Source organism: Zosterops lateralis (genome assembly GCF_965231275.1).
Source record: "Zosterops lateralis genome assembly, chromosome: 9".
Lineage (NCBI taxonomy): Eukaryota > Metazoa > Chordata > Aves > Passeriformes > Zosteropidae > Zosterops > Zosterops lateralis.
In genome coordinates this window covers 19,117,304-19,136,093 of record NC_139769.1, presented here as the reverse complement: position 1 = coordinate 19,136,093, position 18,790 = coordinate 19,117,304, and the positions used below count along the sequence as shown (strand labels likewise).

The 18,790-nt window shown below is 42.2% G+C and overlaps 2 protein-coding genes across 2 annotated transcripts; one reads left to right on the top strand and one right to left on the bottom strand.

The window, feature by feature from the left end:
* Positions 1 to 14: 14 nt before the first annotated feature.
* On the bottom strand, positions 15 to 5,916 carry TRMT13 (tRNA methyltransferase 13 homolog). The gene is made up of 11 exons (XM_083867133.1): positions 5,637 to 5,916; positions 5,136 to 5,182; positions 4,991 to 5,057; positions 4,129 to 4,191; positions 3,935 to 4,004; positions 3,408 to 3,514; positions 2,942 to 3,109; positions 2,611 to 2,683; positions 1,839 to 1,913; positions 596 to 1,010; positions 15 to 283 (listed from the first exon to the last, which is right to left on the bottom strand). The coding sequence occupies exons 1-11, from the start codon at positions 5,892 to 5,894 to the stop codon at positions 88 to 90; spliced, it is 1,539 nt and encodes a 512-aa protein (XP_083723259.1). The 5' UTR covers positions 5,895 to 5,916; the 3' UTR covers positions 15 to 87.
* Positions 5,885 to 18,363, top strand: SASS6 (SAS-6 centriolar assembly protein). Its single transcript, XM_083867132.1, has 17 exons — positions 5,885 to 5,993; positions 6,978 to 7,038; positions 8,614 to 8,693; positions 9,890 to 9,994; positions 10,301 to 10,472; positions 11,404 to 11,481; positions 12,459 to 12,578; positions 12,667 to 12,858; positions 13,064 to 13,258; positions 13,607 to 13,696; positions 13,788 to 13,967; positions 14,582 to 14,663; positions 15,015 to 15,124; positions 16,006 to 16,128; positions 16,430 to 16,518; positions 16,964 to 17,055; positions 17,147 to 18,363. Exons 1-17 carry the CDS (start codon positions 5,893 to 5,895, stop codon positions 17,233 to 17,235), a joined length of 1,959 nt encoding a protein of 652 aa, XP_083723258.1. The 5' UTR covers positions 5,885 to 5,892; the 3' UTR covers positions 17,236 to 18,363.
* Positions 18,364 to 18,790: the final 427 nt, after the last annotated feature.

Here is an 18,790-nt window from a genome sequence, read left to right as displayed (position 1 = left end):
GATAAAAGTTTGGGGGTTTTTTTTGTAAGAAATTAATTAGCTTTTTTTAAAAAAACCCAGATGAGTTTTATAGGGTTTGGTGTCCTATCATATAGTTGGCTCTGGTATGAAAGCAGGATTTGGGACAGCTGTCAAGAGGACATTCTCCAAGGACACAGCAGGCTCTGTATAATACTGCAGTGCAGCCCTGTATCCTTGTTGCTGTAAATACTCAACCCGTCCGTGATCAATCAGCCGCTTACAGAGGCAGCCGAGCTCCTTCCGCTCCTCAACGCTCAGGATCCTGGTGCCAGAGAAAGGAAGGATGGAATGAACAGCTGTCAGAAAATAGTTCTGGTAATTAACATTAGTAGTTAGTTTTTCTAAACTTATCACAAGCATTGTAAGTTTATTTCAGTCAGGCAAGCATGACTGCTGAAATAGTTTGCAATGTATGGCCATGAAAATTGTATTTTTAAAGTAAAATACTTCTGTAAGTTTAGTAATGAAATGTTTCAGCAAAATGAGTCCTTTTGAGGACCCAAAAGAATTTAATGTGCCACTATACATAGCTTTTCTGCTGGAGTCCATTTGCTAGGGAAAAAAATGTACATACCCTTGTAAAGTATCAGAACCACTCTCTGTCCTGTTGAGCATTTGCTCATGTTCTTCTGTGCCATTAGTTTGATCTTCACTGTCTTCACTTGTGGAAGCTTTGCTTGTGGATTCTTGCATGCCACAAGTGGCCCAACTACTCATTCTCTGAAAATAATGGAATTCTACTGGTCCCAGTCCTACTGATTTAAAGAAATCTCTGCCTACATAATGTGTCCAGTCACACTTGTGATGGCAACACAGAGCAATAACAATTCCAGCTACAGGCTTATGGTCTTCTGTGGTGCTTTCATTACCAGCAGATTTGTGAGGAGCCACCTCTGTCTGAGCCGCCCTGCAGCGTTTTGGTGCAGGCTCTTCATCTTCTCCATCACAGCAAGTGGTGTAACTTTCAACCAGGCATCTCAAAGCAAGATCTGGGAATGAACAAATATATCCCCTCCAACAAAAAATATCCATAAATACCATGCAATTATTTATACAGGCTCTATTGTGGTTGGGAATGTGCTTCCCACAAAGAAAAATAAAATTAGACATCCCAAACTGAGCCAGAAAGCAAGTTCAATGATAACTAAAAATTACAAACATGCTTTGAAAACATGAAAACCCTAAATGTGGTTTCCTTGAAGCTTCTAAGAGCTTATCCTCTGAAATATTTATTCTGCAAAAGTGAATTTAAAGTAATTTGGTCAATAAATTGGCGTCTTGTAGGAGAATCTTCTCTGTGTAAAACACACAAGTATTTGCTCTAAAAGTTTGATATCTAGGACACAATCTATTTAATATGCACATGTACTTCATAAATGCTTAACTGTGTCATCTTTGTCACACTACCTATAAAGGTGTCACATTTGAGATGCCCTGCTCTACATAGTAGCCATGTTGCATTAGAAAAACTGAATTAAAGTTATCAGGACAGAAACACAATCTTATTTGTGTTTGGGATACATTATTCAGGCAGCCAATAAAAAATTAGAAAGAAAATTGGTTCAAAGAAGAGGTTAAAAAAAGTACTCTCAAACACACAACCACCACACAGTATTCTCTGTTCCACTCTATTAAAGAAGGGCTTCACTTCTGCCTAAAGTATCCTTACATCCGTTAATTACTATTAATTACTGGGTACACCAACAAAGGGTTAGAGGGCAAGGACAGCTTAAAAGGACAGTTGGGAAGATCAGTCCATTCAGAGTGTAAGGTTTAGTACCCCGCCCTTCTGCAATTCACACATCTGTAATTCATACCTGTTGCAGCACCACACAAATGCTTCCCAATTCCTACCACTGGCAGCTTTTTCTTCTCCAAAATCGGTACCTTATCTGGAGGGAAGAAAAAACAAACCAAGCAACACAACCCCATCCAATCCACAATTACCCCAGCACCTCTGTTTTTTCTGAATAATATAATTTCAGCACACTTAGAAATGAATGTTTGCCACTACTAAGAATATAGTGATTGGCACATTCAGTTATAACCTATTCGAAGGAAGGAGTATTTTGTTAAGACAAATTAAAAGAATAGGATGCTGTGGCTGGGAAGCACATTTAACCATTGCAGCCTTTCTATACTGCCCATGAAAGGTAAGTATGACATTAATGCATCTCCTGCTGACAAGTGCTCCCACAAATTCTATGGTATTGATGACGCATCATTTTCTTAATTCTACACATAAAATAAACAATGCAAATGTGTTTAATTCTGCAAGTGCTAAAAAACCTCCAAAACATATTAGTTTTGGTACTTCTCACCTGTAATGATGTCCTGTGAGTGTATAAAAAGCAGACAACTTTAAAACTCCATTTACAATATATGTACGTGTATCTCTATGTATCTTCACACATGCCTGTGTGTATATATGTGTATACACACAGGATCAACATGTCCAAGCAACCACTGAGAATAATCTTCAGAACCAAGTACATTTAAGCATGTTACACACAATCTGACTGGAACCCCAATTCAAAATTTAAAAGTCAGCTTCTGTTTCAGAATGACACAAGCCAAGAAGGAACTTACTTAAGCATAAATGCTGAATGTCTACTTGAAGCCTCTCAAATACAGAATCTCTCCTTTTGTGTTTTCCATCCACCTGTTTAAACAGAACAAGAGGTTACATAGGGCTGGCCACTAATAATTATAATTTTGCTCCAGGTATTAATGTCAGACTTTTTTCTTGTCAAGTTGACATCTCTGAATTTCCAACAAAACATCAGGATTTTTTTCTAAAAATTAGCTATTGGTGAAGTATGGAATGTATAACTTTAAAATTTAAATTTATTGAGGATAAAAAAATAAATACTAACAGCTTCAATGGCAATGGTTTAAAAATTATACTTTACCCTCTTACCTTGAATCTTGTGGTTGCCCTTTCCACCAGCAGAAACTGAACACTTTCAACATTCTCCAAGGCAATATCAACCCAGTGAGACAGCTTTCCTCGCCCAGCTCCAAACTCAACAAAACACCTTCCTGGACCAAGTAAATGCAATTTTTCCATGTTACCTAAAATAGAAGCCTACAAACATCAAAAGATTATTTGGGAACCAAGAAAATATGTCCCCTGTGTTTTGCAATGTCTTATAGAAAGATTATTCCTTCATCGAACTGCAGAAGGCTTCTTTAAGCCTTCCTTTCAGTGAGGGATTAAGGAAAAGATGATGTGTGTACAGAGGAAAGGGATTATATCTTGTCTTTTACCATATCAGATTTCCTCTGCAGGAAGCAACTGGCATTATGCACCCAGTCACTCAAATTTACAGCAGCACAATTCCATGTCTAAACCTCTCTACAGTTATTAGTAAATCAGACCAAACCTGTTGTTTCAGGTGTTTGAAAGCAGATTCCCCATTCTTTGGGTCATTTAAGGCTTCTTGTAAAGCCTGGTGTGACAGTATTTGTTCCTTAAGATGAAGTTCCAACCCTAGGGGCAAATGCAAAACTTTTAGGTATACCTTTCGAGTTTCCAAGAGTTCCTAGTTTGTAACACACACTATTACAATTCTGACACGAGCTTTGTTTGTTGCACTAACAAAACAGTCTGCTGGGAGCTTAATTCTATCACTGTATCTTTATATCAGAGCTGTATTGTTACCTATAGTGATATCTGAGTGAGGAATAAAAGAAAAACAAAAGGAAGGGAACACAGGATTGGAGTGTTATCATTTTTTCAATATTGTTTTCTTTTTGGAGTAAAATTCAGCTATTGAAGGTCTGTCTGATAATTATTTCAGATGTGTTTATGGGACCTATCTCATATTTTTACAGGTATCTAACAAAAATAACACTAAAATAATTAATCAATTCAATTTAAAACATCTCAAGTATTTAGTATTAAGCTCACCATTACTTGCTTTTTTCAACTTGATAATTAAATTCTGCAGCTCTTCGATAGATAGAGAAGATAGAGGAACCTTTTTAAGGAAAAAGAAAGTGACAACAATAAATGTCAGACCTTTGAAATTTTCTGTATCTTTGTAGTCATAAATTGCAACATGTAATGTAAGGACTGAACCCAAAACTAAGTAATGTACTCACTTGTTTTTCTGGTATTTCTGCTACATCTTTTAAACCAGCATTAATATCTTGAACAAAGTAGACCTTTGAAGAAAAAGAAAAAAAAAAAATTTGATTCAGTTAATTGCCAGGAAGCAAATAGCTAAATTCTTCAGTGTTCTTATGGTAAGGTACGTGGCAATAGGAATCCACTGCAAAGTAAGATCTTCCAAGTAATTTTTCTTCCTACAGTCTGATCCTGAATCCCAGCCAGAAGAGACTCTTGTGACACAGTTTTACAAGACTGAACACGTTCATAAGAGTTTAGCAGTCAGTGCTTACTAAACAGATTCCAGAGACCATTTCCAGGTTTCCCAGGGAATATTAAAGGTGCAATTCTAATAAGGCAGAGAAGGCAGGCAATAAAGAAGCCATGCTCTGCTTTCCTGGAAGAGCTGTTTAAACACACATCCTGTTCCTCCCCTCAGCAGCTGTCAGCAAACCTTTCCATGGCTCCCTCCAGCCTGGCTGCAGTGGGCTGGAATAGCCAGAGCCTCCCTGCAGGTTTTGCTTTCCCAGGACAAGCTCTGAGATGCATGGCATAGTGAGAGCCTGTTCCCTCTGTGCATTTCTGAGAAAAATTAATTCAATACTTTTATCTGTAACCAAAAACTGAAGAAGTGTACCGAGTTACAGTGAGAAGGGGCAGAGAATACGAGGGGCAGAGAATGTGAATTACATTTCAGTGAGTACTTACAGAGTTTCCACCCTGCCTTACAGCAGTGCTCTGCTAGAACTGCTGCCCTGCAGCTCACAGCTCTGCCAGCACAGAACATCCTCTGCAAGGCTCTAATGTTTAAGGCCTTAAATCCGAGAGGAAGGGCTGAAATTACACGGCACTTACGGGCTTTGGCTTCTCTCTCGAGTTGCATTTTTTTAAATGCTTTTGTAGTTGGTCTTCATACACAGTGCTGAAAGCCAGATGGAGAGAAAAGTAAGTACCACGTGAATAATGACAAAGAACGGGAAAAGTATTTACATATACTCACTGTTTTGGATCAAGAGGGCACGGAATTCTTTTTCTGTCATTTTGTTCCTAGTTAGAAAAGTTTTAGAAAACACTTCAGCATGCATTCAGTGTTGTGTTTTAAAGAAGCTGTTGAAGGGGATCAGCTTCATAGAACATCTATTCAGAATACGTGAGTTAACCGGAACGGGGAAAAGGAGACGAGAACGCACTACTTGACTGGATGCTAAAAGAATAACCCCCAAAGCACGGGCAGCGCTCCTGCGGGGCCGGAGCGGTGCCGGCACACAGGGGCCGGGGCAGTGCCCGCACACGGGGGCCGGAGCGGTGCCCGCACACGGGGGCCGGAGCGGTGCCCGCACACGGGGGCCGGAGCGGTGCCGGCACACAGGGGCCGGGGCAGTGCCCGCACACGGGGGCCGGAGCGGTGCCCGCACACAGAGCGCTGCCCCTCCGCCCCGTGCGGCCACAGCGGGGCCGGCCCGAGCCCTCCCGCCCTCCCTGCCGGGGAAGGGTCCCGCACCTCCTCCTGCCCGTGCTCCCCACAGAACCGCCGGCCGGCCGCGGGCACCATCCTGCAGAACCGCCGCTTCCTCTGCACGAAGTACGCGCACCGCCCCGGCTCCGGCTGCGGCTGCGGCTCCTGCTCCTGCTCCTGCTCCTGCTCCTGCTCCTGCCCCTGCCCCGGTCCCGGTCCCGGTCCCGGTCCCTGTCCCGACTCCTGCCCCTGCCCCGGTCCCTGCCCCGCCATCGCGGCTCCCGGCAGCCCCCGCGCCGCCATGCTGCGGCCCCTCCCCGCGGGCGGGAGCAAGATGGCGGCGGAGCGGATCTTCGACCGGGCGGTGTGGGTGCGAGTGCGGGGCTGCGGCTGCGAGGAGCGGTGAGTGCGGCCGCCCGCGCGGGGTCTCTGCGCTCCTTGGAGGGGCTGCGAGCACGGGCTCTGTACTGCTGCTCGCCCCGTGCTCTGAGCGCTCTGCGCTGTGGGGTGGCTGCGGGCACGCTCCGGGGGAGGGAGGAGCCGGCCGGGGCCGGGCGGTCGCCGCGGACGCTTCGCCGAGGGAGGGAAGGCGCGGGGCGCCGGCGGCGGGGCGGACTCTCGGGGGCTCGGCGGGAGCGCCGCCGTGCCCGGGGCTGGGGCAGACGAGGGCCGGGCGGCTGCCGGGCCCCGCGGGGTTCGCACTGTGCCGGAGCGCAGCCCTGGCCGCGGGCCTCCCGCCTCTCCCGCCGCTCTCCCGCCGCTCCCGCCGCTCTCCCGCCGGGCCGCGGCCTCTGCAGGGCTGAGCCCCTGAGCGGAGTGCCAGGGCAGCGGAGTCTGGGGAAGCCCCGACATTCTCTGTGTGAACCGTCTCGTCCAAATAGAATTAATTTCCGCTCCGTGGGTCCTGTCTGGTGCAGACAGTGTGTGCCCGATTCACCTGTGAGAAGGCGCGGAAAGGATGTCTGTGCTGCGCCTTGTAATAAAAGTGACTTAGTAATCGACCAGAAATCATTGAAGACAAGGTAGCGCTGTGTAAATGATTATCAGGAGTTTGAGCAATCGTTAATAAATTTCATCAGGCTTTTACAAAGGTTCTAGTTTCTAAAAAGTTCTAGGACAAAGTTTTGTAACTTTGCCTTGCTGTTTAAACTCTGGTGGATAACAAGGAGCAAAGCAAGCAGAAAAAACCAGCTCTGACTGAGGAGCTGCAATGACTGAAGCTCTTGTATCTTAGGTGTAGTCAGCGGTGGGAACTTTCTTGATGTTCCTGCCTAAAGTTTTATTTTTGAAATGTCACTGATGCAGCACTGTAATACAGCTGTGAATACATGTTATTTGGAGAATGTTTTCTTGATTTATTATTGAGTTTCATCTTTTTCTACACAGGAGGTTAAATGTTCGAGTGAATATTGAACTACTGTCAATTTCTAATCCTGTTCACAGAAAGGTTTGTAAATTAATCATATCTTTGTCATTCGTTAGGTATTACCTGAATTTCATTGTATAAAAGGATAAGTAGGAAAAGGAAAAGCAAAATGAGATTTTAGTGTTTGCCACTTCACTTTATTTTTTATTTAATTTTTTGAGTAACTTAGTTGGTTTGGTATTGTGTTTTTCCACTCCTGTCCCCCCTCCCCCAGCCTTTTTCAGCCTTTGTTTTAGTTTGGCTGTTGATGGGTCTTAGCAAGTTTGCATATTAAAAGCGTTTAGAGATGCTTAGGGGAACATGGGAGCTTAAAAGTACCTTTAGTTCAAGGTACTAAATTGGGAGTAAAAAAAAAAAAAAAAATTTTTCTCAGGGAAAAGAGCAATGAGATCACCACTGGAGATTTTGTAATCTCTTCTGTTATATATCTGGGTTGTCACCAAGGTATTCATCCCCCCAGCAGGATGTTAAGGTTGGCCATGGGCTGGTTATGGTGCTGTTGGGTGAAGATTTGTTTGTAAAGGAATACAGCAGGTTTTGGTCAGATTCTGCTCTGGGGGCAGTGATAATGACACTTCCCTGTGAGCAGAGGCAGCTCAGTCAGAACTGTGTGCTCAGGAGGAGCCTGGAAACTGCAAATGCAGTTGAGTGATCAGTCTAAAGAGAGAACTTCAGTGCTTGGTCAGCTCATGGGGCATCAGACCCAGCAGGTGTTTTTGTCTCACCCCTCAGTCCACCCCAGATGGCTTGGGGTAGCATTAATTTTAATTTAACTGTCTGTGTGTTTAAATCCCTGAGTTTGTTTATGTGTGTCCAGCTGGGAGTTTTGTTGGTGTTACTGGCACCTGAATTACCGAAACAAATTTCAGTTGTGTGTGTGTACAGTGCTGTGTCACACTTCATTATGTTGGAGCAGCTGACATATTTCTGCTTTACTTCTGTACCTCTGCTGGGAAATGTCCTTTCCCAGGGGTGAGCCTTGTTACAAGGAGCAGCTGCCTGGGCCAAATGTGCTGCATAACCCACCCCTGGAATTCCAGGCTCAATGCTTATGGAGGGGGCAGGTTTTCCTAAGCACTCTGTGAACAATGAGTGTCTGTGTAAAAGCTAAGCAGCATCATGCTGCAGTTTGCCATATGGGATTTCTGGAGTTCAGCTGTATCCAATCTGCAGAGCTTGTATTAAAGTGTAGAAAATCAGCTGGTGGTTTCATCAACTGTAGGAGCAGAGTGCTCTGAAATGCTTCCAGATATGACAGTGTACTGCTAGTGCTACACTTATTTCATGAGGGGGAAAAAATAGCAAATAGCTTTTTTCTGAAAAATTATGAATACACACTGAATTTTGAAACTTTTGCTGCTCAAAGTTTAATTTGTTTGTTTTTGTGAAAGAGCTCTCCTTGTTTTCCCGCTGTAATATTTGAAGTTGTGTTAAATGGTAATGTTGTACACTTTCTGAATGAGTTGCCACAATTCTGTTGTATTTTTGACTAAGCAATAAAAACATTCAATACTGTTTGCAATGCTGGTTTAAATATTTAAAGACTCCTGGGTAGCATATAGTATTTTAATCATATTTAAATGTACATCTTTTCAGGACTTAGCTGTTCGATTGACTGATGATACTGATCCTTTTTTCCTTTATAACCTTGTCATATCAGAGGAAGATTTTCAAAGGTAAGTGAAAATACAGTATTTTCTCTGTGAAGCATTTCTAAATGGCAAAATAGAACAAGGGAATATTTTTAGCCTAGAGTGATCGATGTTAGTGTTGATGTTTTGGCAGTTTCCAGTTGTGGGGTTTTGTCGTTGCTGTTCTCTGACCAGTGGGTGGAACAGGCAGGTCCAGGAGGGTGACCAGCTCAGGTTACACAGAGGAACGTTGGGATCCCAGTGTTCCGTTCCCTGCAGGGACACAGTTTATGTTTCTGCTGGTATTTTCTGTTTGTCCTAACTGCTTCTTCGAGACTATTGTGTGTGTGTGAACTAGTTCAGGAAGTAATTGTGAGAAGAGAGTCTGTTTGCACGGGCATGGTTTTACAGACCTGAGCCTGTATCTTAGGGGTTTCTTGCATGATTGTACTGTTGGCTCTCATTTACTTGCTCAGAATTTGAGTCAATCATCAAATTTGGATTCCAGGCATGAACAGATGAACACTTCAGTTTTCTGCTTTCTTTGGGCATTTATTTATTTAATTTTTTGCTTGGTTTTAATGTGTTTTTTTGGTGTGGTTTTGTTTGTTTGGGGTGTTGGTGGGGTGGGGGGAGTGGCTTTGGTGTTGTGATCAGGGTGTGGCTCAAAAGGCAAAAGCAAAGTAGTGTTTGCCAGGGGGATGTGCAGAAGTGTTTTGTTGCACGGAGGCCCAGCTTTGTGTGTGCACTGTGGGATGTTTCTGCCCGAGTTTGCAGAGTCTGTGGAGAAGGGGGGCAGAGGGAATGGCTGAGGCTCCTCCCCTTGTGCTGTGCCTGTTCTCTGTGCCTGTCCCATCACTGCTCCACACTGTGCTGTGAGGGTGATGCCTGCTCACAGGAACACTTGTTACACCACAGAAACCTCTGGTTTTTAATGAGTGCAGCCCATTTGCAAGAACTGTTGTGATCAGAAGTGTTCTCTGGGGGTTATTGCCCAAGATGTGCTCTAGGGTGACCCTGCTCATGGGAGGTTGGACCAGCTGAGCCTCTGTGGTCCCTTCCAGCCTGACTAATTCTGTGATTTTGTGATATGTGAACACACTTCTAAATGAAAACAGCGTGCTAGTAAACTTTAATGACATGATCAGAACTGGTTCTTTCTACTAGTATAAACAAAATATTTTATAGGAAATAAATTGCAGTTCTCTCTATTGTTAACATTTTTTTCCCTCTCTGTACAGTTTGAAATCCCAGCAAGGTCTCTTGGTAGACTTCTCTGCTTTCCCACAGAAATTCATAGATTTGCTTCAGCAATGCATTCAGGAGCAGAACAAGGACATCCCAAGGTAGGTCACAAGTGTGCCACATTACTCTGTGTGTACCTGTTGAGTTCTTAAAATGCTTGTCAGTCACTCAGACTGAGAAGAGTCAGTAAAAAAGGATAATCTGACCTGCCCCAACCTGAATATAAGTTGGTGGATGTAACTGGCAAAACCTGAGTCTTGGGAGGAGAATTTTTTCTTGAGCAAAAACTGAGCCTTGAGCCTTTTACTGCACATATAAAAATACATTTTATTGGGAAATAGCTTAGCATCTAAGGTAATTTCAGAAAAAAAAAAGCTAAACATTTGATTATCTTGTTTTTTCCCTAGGTTTTTACTGCAGTTAGTATCTTCAGCACCTGCTCTAGATCACACACCTGTCTCTTTAAATGTGGTGGAGACCAACCCTTTCAAACACCTTACCCATCTTTCTCTAAAATTCCTGCCAGGAACTGATGCAGAAATAAAGAAGTTTTTAGCCAACTGTTTGAAATGCCTTAAGGTAAAATGAAAGTCTATCATAACTGCAACTAAGCCTCAATGCTGTATGTTCTGAAGCGTTTTTTTCATTCTCAGTAATTCAGAAATACATACCAAGTTGTATGCTTTGGTTTATTTTTCCTTGTAGCCCAAATATGTCACTGCATGCAGCTCCTTGGGTGCATGTTGTAAAATCTGAATTGTTACTGTCACTCTGGCAGTGAAGGTGCTTGCTGTGTGTCCAGGCAGGCAGTGCCATTGGAAGGGGCAGGAATGGGGGTGTGTCACACCCAGTGCCCCTGGTGTGCCCTGCTGGGTGCTCTGCCTGCTGCACTCCCTGCTCACAGCCCGTGCTGATGGCCAGGGCAGCTGCAGGACTCATGGAACCTCTCCTGCCTGGCTGCAGGAAAGGACAGGCTGCTGGTGGCTGTGGGGATTGGTGGGCTCCAAATGACTAACAGCTGTAAATAGCCAAGTGAAGTGGGAATGCTGATGTAGTTTGGTACCGTGCTGGGTTTGATTTCAGGAGAAATTAAAAGTCTCACAGTTTGACTGTTGTCTGTTTCAGTTTCATAGCCTGGGATTTGTCTCTTCTACTGTGCTGTCCTGTTTCTAGGCATCTAATAAGCCATTTTAATAACACAGATTTACAGTATTTCAGTTGACCTCTTGTTTAGGTAACTCCTTTGTAAACAAGTCTTGTAAATAAGATACTATTTCCTTGTAGAAATTTGGTAAGAATTTAATTTGGGGTTTTTACATTGTGGGCTAATGCCTTTTCTTTTGAATTTACTAATTATATCTTATTCACTATGACTTATTTAACAAGGTGATCTTTTAACAAATACAGTGAGGATTTGGGTGCTTAGGCAGGCTGTGCTGATTAAATGGGAGCTAAATGCTACTTTTATGTTGGGAGCTAAGGATTTGACTTGATGTCAATTTGTACACAGGAGGATAAAATGATGTTGGAAGAAAAACTGAAAAAAACTGAGGAGGATCTTAGCAGGCAACTGAGCTACACTCAACAGGTAACATAAATTTTTAACTTTTGTGTGTTGTGCTTTCTGATTTATGGAAACTGTCCCTTTTTGTAGGCTGGTTGGTTAGCCACTACCTAGCCAAGATAATTGATTTGAGACTGAGTGAAGGAATAGTCTACTGCAGCTTTTCTAGAGAGTGAGTAAAGCCTGCAGCTGAAGAATTAAATTGAGGTCTTGCAGTACTCAAGCAGAATTTGACTTTATTTTTTGCAGAGGTCTGTGTATGCACACACAAACTGAATACTAATTAAATGCTCATGTGAAGATAAATGATAAATATACTTCATATATTCCATGAATTGTTCAAAATCTTTTTATTTGGAAAAAATGTGAAACTATGGTAAATAAATTCGAAATCTTGGACTTTAATTACTCCTTTTTGATTTTTGCAGTCAGTATAGTAATCACTTCACTTCTGTATTTCAAGAGAATGATTTGGGCCAGATTCTGCAATTAGCAAGGTGACTTTTTGACCATAATGAAACAGAACAATTCCATTAAAACTGTTAAGAATTAATTTTGGAATGGAATATTTGTTTGCTTCATGTCTGCAGCTTCACTTTGAGTTACTGGAATGTGTTTGCTGAATTGGAATGCAGAATTACAAATCAAAAAGAGGAAAAGATCCTGCTGAAGAATTTTATTTCTTTTTATTCCCCCAGTAGAGCATGCTGTGTTACAAGGGTAGGGAGCATCAGCAGGATGGTTTTTCACTTTTAAACAGTGGTTGGAAAAAAAAAGCAATTGGAAATGAAGATTATTTTATCCACAGCATTAGAACAGTGCTCTTCAACTTCTCAGTGCCTTTTCCTGGTAACAAAATTAACATATTTCATCATCTGGTGCTGCAATTCAGACTTTTTTAATAATTCCATGTTCTTTTAGTAGCTAACAGTAAAGAATCACTCAGTATTGACCAAAATGCTTTACATTTTTAAACTGTGTGCTTTGTCAAACTCAAACAGAGCTTGGCAGAGAAGAGCCGGGAACTTGACAAACTGAAGAATGAATGGACATCCTACACTACAGCCCTGAGCAACAAACACTCACAGGAGCTGACAAGTGAGAAGGAAAGAGCTCTCCAGGTACAGTGGCTGGAAACAGTGAACAGGATTCTTGTATGGGAATAGGCAGATTCATCAAATAACGGCTTCATTTCTTTGCTTCTCACAGGCACAAACTCAGTACCAACAACAGCATGAACAGCAGAAAAAGGAATTGGAAAATTTGCATCAGAAGAGTATTCAGCAGTTGCAGAACAGGCTCTCAGAACTCGAGGTCATCAATAAAGACCTAACGGAGAGGAGATACAAAGGAGACTCCACAGTCAGAGAACTGAAAGCAAAGCTCTCTGGATTAGAAGATGTACGGCTTCCCAATACCCCAAATCAAGCTTATTCCTGTTGGAGCATTAACTGTGCCTGCCTGGGCATGTCATAGGAAATACAGCATATTAAGTTTACTTATTTCCTCTTCATTCCATATTATGCTTATTATTTAAATATGTCTGTTGAAATTACTGATAGAGGTTTTATTGAGGAATAAAATTCAATTTCTTCCCAACATTTAGGAATGTCAAAGAGCAAAGCAGGAGGTGCTGTCCCTGCGCCGGGAGAACACAACTCTGGATACTGAATGTCATGAGAAAGAGAAACTCATAAATCAGCTGCAGACACGAGTTGCTGTCTTGGAACAAGAGATCAAAGACAAAGATCAGCTTGTCACCAGAACAAAAGAAGTCTTAGATGCAACACAGGAGCAAAAGGTTTCTTCATGAATTTTTTTAACCTTCCTAATTGTGGTTTCCATAGAGTAGCTGCTGACCAGTTTTTATAAATACAGCTAGTCAGCTTTCAAATGTGGTAAAGATTCTGAATTATGGCATCAAAAGTATACTGGGTTCAGATTTAATGTTGTGATACTGGAGTAACAGTTAATGGTATTTCTTTTGTAGGGGGGAAAAAAAGGGTTAATCCAGATCCTATAAAATTTGGCTGAAAAGCACTGACTGGTTCCTTGTAAGGGTAGTTCTCAAAGAACTGTGAACATTCTACCTGAAATCATAAACAATGTGTATCACAGCGTTATTACATTTTGTAACATCTTGTTCAAGGTGATACTGGAAGAGAGCACAGAGGAAAAACAAAGGCATATTGAAAAACTAGAGACAACAATTAAGTCGCTGTCAGCTGAACTCCTTAAGGTTTGTTTGAACGTGGCACTTCCCTTGTGCAGCATCTCCCTTATTCTTAGCTGTTTACTTTTGTAATATATGGTTTGGATTTTTTTAATAGGCTAATGAAATCATCAAGAAGTTACAAGGAGATTTGAAAACTCTAATGAGTAAATTAAAATTGAAAAATACAGTAACAATTCAGCAAGAAAAACTCTTGGCAGAAAAAGAAGAGAAACTTCAAAAAGAGCAGAGGGAATCGCAGGAGATGGGACAATCCCTTCGAATGAAAGAGCAGGAGGTATTGATGGGTTAACCTTGTGTGCTGGAAATGCTGTTGTATGGACTTTGTTGTGTTTTGTGGGGTTTAACCTAGTTACAGCAATAAGGTCTTAAATCTTTCTCTGCAATAGAATATACTGTTTTGCTAATTTAACAGGTTTATTTAAATGTGTCAGAAACGTTCAGTTTTTTTAATGTTAACCTGATTTGTAAAAGCCATCCGTTTATATGGAAGGCAACCAGAATTGTTTTAAGAGAACAAAGCAATGTAATGGATGAATCAGCACCCTTTAGAAGGCACATTCATGTGTAAGTTGGTGAAGGGAATAAGAACAGGAACAGAGTGAACTTTTTTCTTCCATTCCATTAAACAGGATATTCCCCTGTCCTTGCCCTATTTTATCATAGAAAAATAAAGGTCAGAAAGGATTCTGGCTGTCACCTTGTCAAAATCCTAGCTGAAAGTAGGGCTTCCTTTAAAAGAATTACCATGTTGCTTTTGTGACAAACTGAGTTCAAGCTTCTTTAATTTTAGAGTAACTTCATAATTTTGTTGTTTTTGTTGTTTCTAGTTAGTATAATGCTAGTAGTAGAACACTGCTGATGGTTTTACAATTATTATGGGAATTACAGGTTTGCAAGCTACAAGAACAGCTAGAAAGTACAATACAAAAACTTGAAGAAAGTAAGCAGTTACTGAAAACCAATGAGAATGGTAGGTTTATACAGTTTGATTTTCTCCCTCTGTAAAAGTGACCCAGTGATCTCACTAGTACTGAAATTGATAGAAGCAGCTTCTGGGGTTTTTGCGAAGAGCTGCCGTTATTGTCATGTGTGGAAAACGAGCCTCTGGCTGTTATGGGTGTACAGCAGCCAGAGCTGCAGGGAGGGAAGCCTTCCCTTGGGGCTGTGGGGTGTCGTGGGTGCTCAGAGGCCTGGAGCTGAAAGCTTCAAGAACTGCCTTTGAATGGGACTAGGGAGGACAAATAGCAGTGAGCTTCCTCTTTTAGTGAGGAAGGGCTACTGACCATTTCAAACAGCAGGAGCTTTGCCTTCCTCTCTGCAGTTATCACGTGGCTGAACAGACAGCTGAGTGAAGTTCAGATGGCAAAGAAGCTGGACACTCCTGCCAGTGCCCCTGCTGCTGGGAGGGCTGCTGGTTCACCTCTTGGCATGGTAAGGTAGAGCTGCAAATAACAGGCTGCTGACCTGGGCAGCAGTTGCTAAAATGCAGGGCCTTAAAAAAAGGAAAAAAAACCCAACCAAAAGCGCCAAAAAGGCTCTTTTACCTTCTTCTGGCCTTACAGTTTTGGGTGGGTGTGATTCAGCATTGTTTGTTTATTTTATTTTATATATTTGTTTTATATTGTTTCAACAATATAAAACCCTTTTGAGTGTATAAAACCCTTCCTGATACCCTGGGCCTCCTAGGCGAGGTCTTCTAAGCTCTTGCTTACATAAAACACACAAAGCAATACAGAATTAGCTTGGGAAAGATGAAGTGCTGAGTGAAGGCAAAAAAAGAAGGCATTTTGTTTTGAGAAATTAACTTACTAATTCTCCTTGTAAAGGTTCAAACCCAAAGTGTACTATTTGAATACTCTAACTAGTGATTTTTAGAAACAGGAAAGTCAGGGGCTAAGGAAGGCTGCCTGCAGTCATTGTTGAATACTGTAACTGGCTGCTTCTCACCCTGTGTTGCACAGGTCGCTGCTGTCACAGCAACAACAGGAATTGATGAGCTGCTGGTTGACAGTGGAAGGGCATGTTCATACAAAGAGCTCTCTGGATTGGTAGCTGGATACATTAGCACTTTAATCAATGACAGAGTGCTATTACTAGCTAAGAGTAATCACCTCATCTAAGTTTTTTTAAGTTATGTTTTCTTAAAGTGTGTGAATCTTGGAGAAGTGATGTTTTCTTCCCATCAGGAAAACTCACATAAAAGTGTTGGCTTTGTAATGGCAATTAGTTGTTAATTTTGGAATTTTTAATCTCTACAGTTACTTGAAATATTATGTTTCTAATTTATGGATGTCTTTCTATTTCTTTTACAGCCTGACCGACCATCCTTTCACAGCTCAGGGATCAGTCATCCCATTTCTCCTCTCTATGCCTTCCAGAACTTTTTGGAACCGACACACAGCAAAAATGGCAATCCCCAATGTCCAGTACCAAAGGCAAGCACCTTGACTTTTTTTTTTAGATTGTGACAGTATATCAAAGCACTATTTTGACTATTTCTCAAAGTGCATAAATATTTACTGTGTTTACTCTTAGGCTCCTTGCCTTGAGCATTGTAATGTTATTCATAGCTGCTGCTTGTCTTCAGGCTCCTTGTTCTCTCAGGCTTTGCTGCACAGCAGGGCCAGAGAGGTGTAGAAACTGGAATCCCTGGGAATTTGGCTCTGTGAATCCTCTCAGGGGAGGGGACTCTTGGATCTGGAGTAACTCTTAACCTGCAGCTCTTTGTCTCTGCAGGTTCAGTTGAACTCACAGCTTTCAAAACTGAGCCGATGTTCCGATGCTCACACTGTGCCTGCAGCTGGTCATGCGGCAAACAAGGAGAAGTGAGTGTCAGCTACAGCAGTTTAGTATTTTTATTATTTCGTTTATGAAGCCCTTTGTCATCTTGGTGTGTTTGGAACTAACAGTTCTGGTATTAGCCTGGCTCTGTGATGGGCCTTTCTTCATTAGTGTGCTAATCAATTCTGTGTTGGCTTGTTGAAACCGAAGGAAGAGCTGTGCTTGCAGGAGTGGGTCCCAAGAAACAACAGTTCAGTGTTGCTCCTACTGACAGATCCAAGCCATCAGGTGCTGGGGCACTGAAAAAATTAGTTCTAGGCTGTTCTTAACCTACTCAGGGATGATTTAACTTTACATGGTATAGGTAACAGAAATGCAGTAGTTGCACTTCTAGTGCTTTTCTTGAGCAAATCTGTAGCTTCCCTCATTCTAATGCACTGATGACAAACTGCATTTGCTTTAAATTTTAATTTGCCTTTCTATTTCTAGTGGTGATCAGCTGGGGCTGGAATCGAAGTATTTCAAGAAAAAAGATGACAGCATTCCTTTACGGGGGCTTAGTCAAAACACACTTAACATGGGTAAGTACAAAACAGAACAAGGTACATTTGAAATGTCCTGGAAGGGCAATGACAGCTGTGGTTCAATGCCCTGTCCTGTGCTGTTCTGCAGAGTACCTGAGACCGTACCTGCCAAGCAAAGCCCAGCTGTCCCCAAAAGCTGCTGGAACACCGGCCTCAGCCTATTTTCCTGGATCATAGACACGGTTCTTACAGTAAGAGTCCTCTTGTAACCACTGAGAGGATGTTTGAATGTCCTGCAAGAGTGTGTTAGTAAAGTATCAGTGTGAACTGACAGAATTTTATGAGCCAGTTTTCTTTGAGGAGGGGATGCTGACTGACTTGGATGATGTTTCAGGGTGCTGGAGCCTAAGGAGATAAAGCCTTAAGGAGTCTTACTGGGAACAACACTGACCTCAGCAGGGCTGTGCAGAATTTTCTTGTCTACTCTTACCCTGTAAATCCTCCTAAAAACTCACCGAAGTGCTCTGACTTTTTTATAACAAGTGAAATGTACATTCCCTGAGTGAGAACAATCACCTGAATTTCTGCTTTTTTGACTCCTTTCAGAGAAAGGATGAGGCAAGGGGAAGACAGAGGAGAACTGCACTGTGCTGTCCATTTTAGTAATGGTCAAGCTCATATGGGGGTATGACTACCTCACAAACCTTCCCTCATAGTTTAGTTTTAAAAACGTGCTTAATTTTGGAACCAGCTTCTTTGAATTGCATATAGACTTACAAATAATCTCATACTAAAAATGGTAAATTATTTCACTGAAGGTATAAAATAAAAATTAAAATTCTCAGTCTTGGTTCCCTTAACTTCTCTGTTAATCTCTCAGTATTACATTCCACAGGCCCCCATGCATAAACATTAAAAGTTGAAGAAGCTGAGTAGTTAACTGTTATCAACCCCTAAAAGTTACTTTGTTTTTATAAATTACACTTTATGACTGTAAGACTTCAGAAATTTTAGATACTCTTACATCTCTGCAGCTTGTTCTACAGTCTGGGTTCAAATGCTAGGATCATGTCACAGCCCCTTCTGTGCCATCTTTCCCTGATGTCCCCTGCAGAAAGAGCATGCATGGACTTCTGCCAGGGAAAGTACCCTTACAATGACTTTAGGTTCCTTACTTTAGGTAAAGATACTTCATTCCTTATACCTTAGTTACTCAGGGGCACCTAGAGGATTGTACATTTCAGTGGTTTGTTCTGCTGTGTGAAATGTGTACATTTGTTTATAAATTAGCACCATGTTAATGTATAGTGTCTGGTTTTGTCATATGTACATTTTAATGGAAATATTAAATGGTTTTTATCAAAAGCTCTTGATTAGTTGATGTGTCAGGAGTACTAATGAACATCTCCACTGTACTGAAATTCCCAGGTAAGCACCAGACCAGCTTCATTTTCTTTACTTTTTCTGTGTTTTCCGTGTCAGTCGTTGTTGCCCCAGCCCCGCAGAGCTCCTCTCTCCAGCTGTAGGGAGGTGTCAGGGCCTGAGGCTCTGCTCATCCTGCAGTGCAGAGGAGCTGCTCTCACAGGAGCGTGGCAGCAGCTCCCAGGCCCCTTAAAATAAAAACAAACCACACATGCTGGGCATGGCCAGGCTGCTGTGGGCAACTGCCTGGGTCCTTGGAGCCTGGATCCATGGCTGTCCTGTTCCACTGGATCCCCAGGTGCTGCTGGACTGTGGGGACCCTCCCACTGCACTCAGGGCTGCTTTAGCTGGTACATAAAGCTCCATGCTG

Excerpts from the sequence above, each read along its gene's own strand:
- TRMT13 (XM_083867133.1), bottom strand. The coding sequence starts at position 5,894 with ATGGCGGCGCGGGGGCTGCCGGGAGCCGCGATGGCGGGGCAGGGACCG. Across the intron at positions 2,684-2,941 it reads GGGCAACCACAAGATTCAAG|GTGGATGGAAAACACAAAAG; the intron begins GTAAGAGGGTAA and ends CTGTTTAAACAG. Across the intron at positions 284-595 it reads GGTTCTGATACTTTACAAGG|GATCCTGAGCGTTGAGGAGC; the intron begins GTATGTACATTT and ends CTCTGGCACCAG.
- SASS6 (XM_083867132.1), top strand. The coding sequence starts at position 5,893 with ATGCTGCGGCCCCTCCCCGCGGGCGGGAGCAAGATGGCGGCGGAGCGG. Across the intron at positions 13,968-14,581 it reads TTCGAATGAAAGAGCAGGAG|GTTTGCAAGCTACAAGAACA; the intron begins GTATTGATGGGT and ends TGGGAATTACAG. Across the intron at positions 16,519-16,963 it reads CATGCGGCAAACAAGGAGAA|TGGTGATCAGCTGGGGCTGG; the intron begins GTGAGTGTCAGC and ends TTCTATTTCTAG.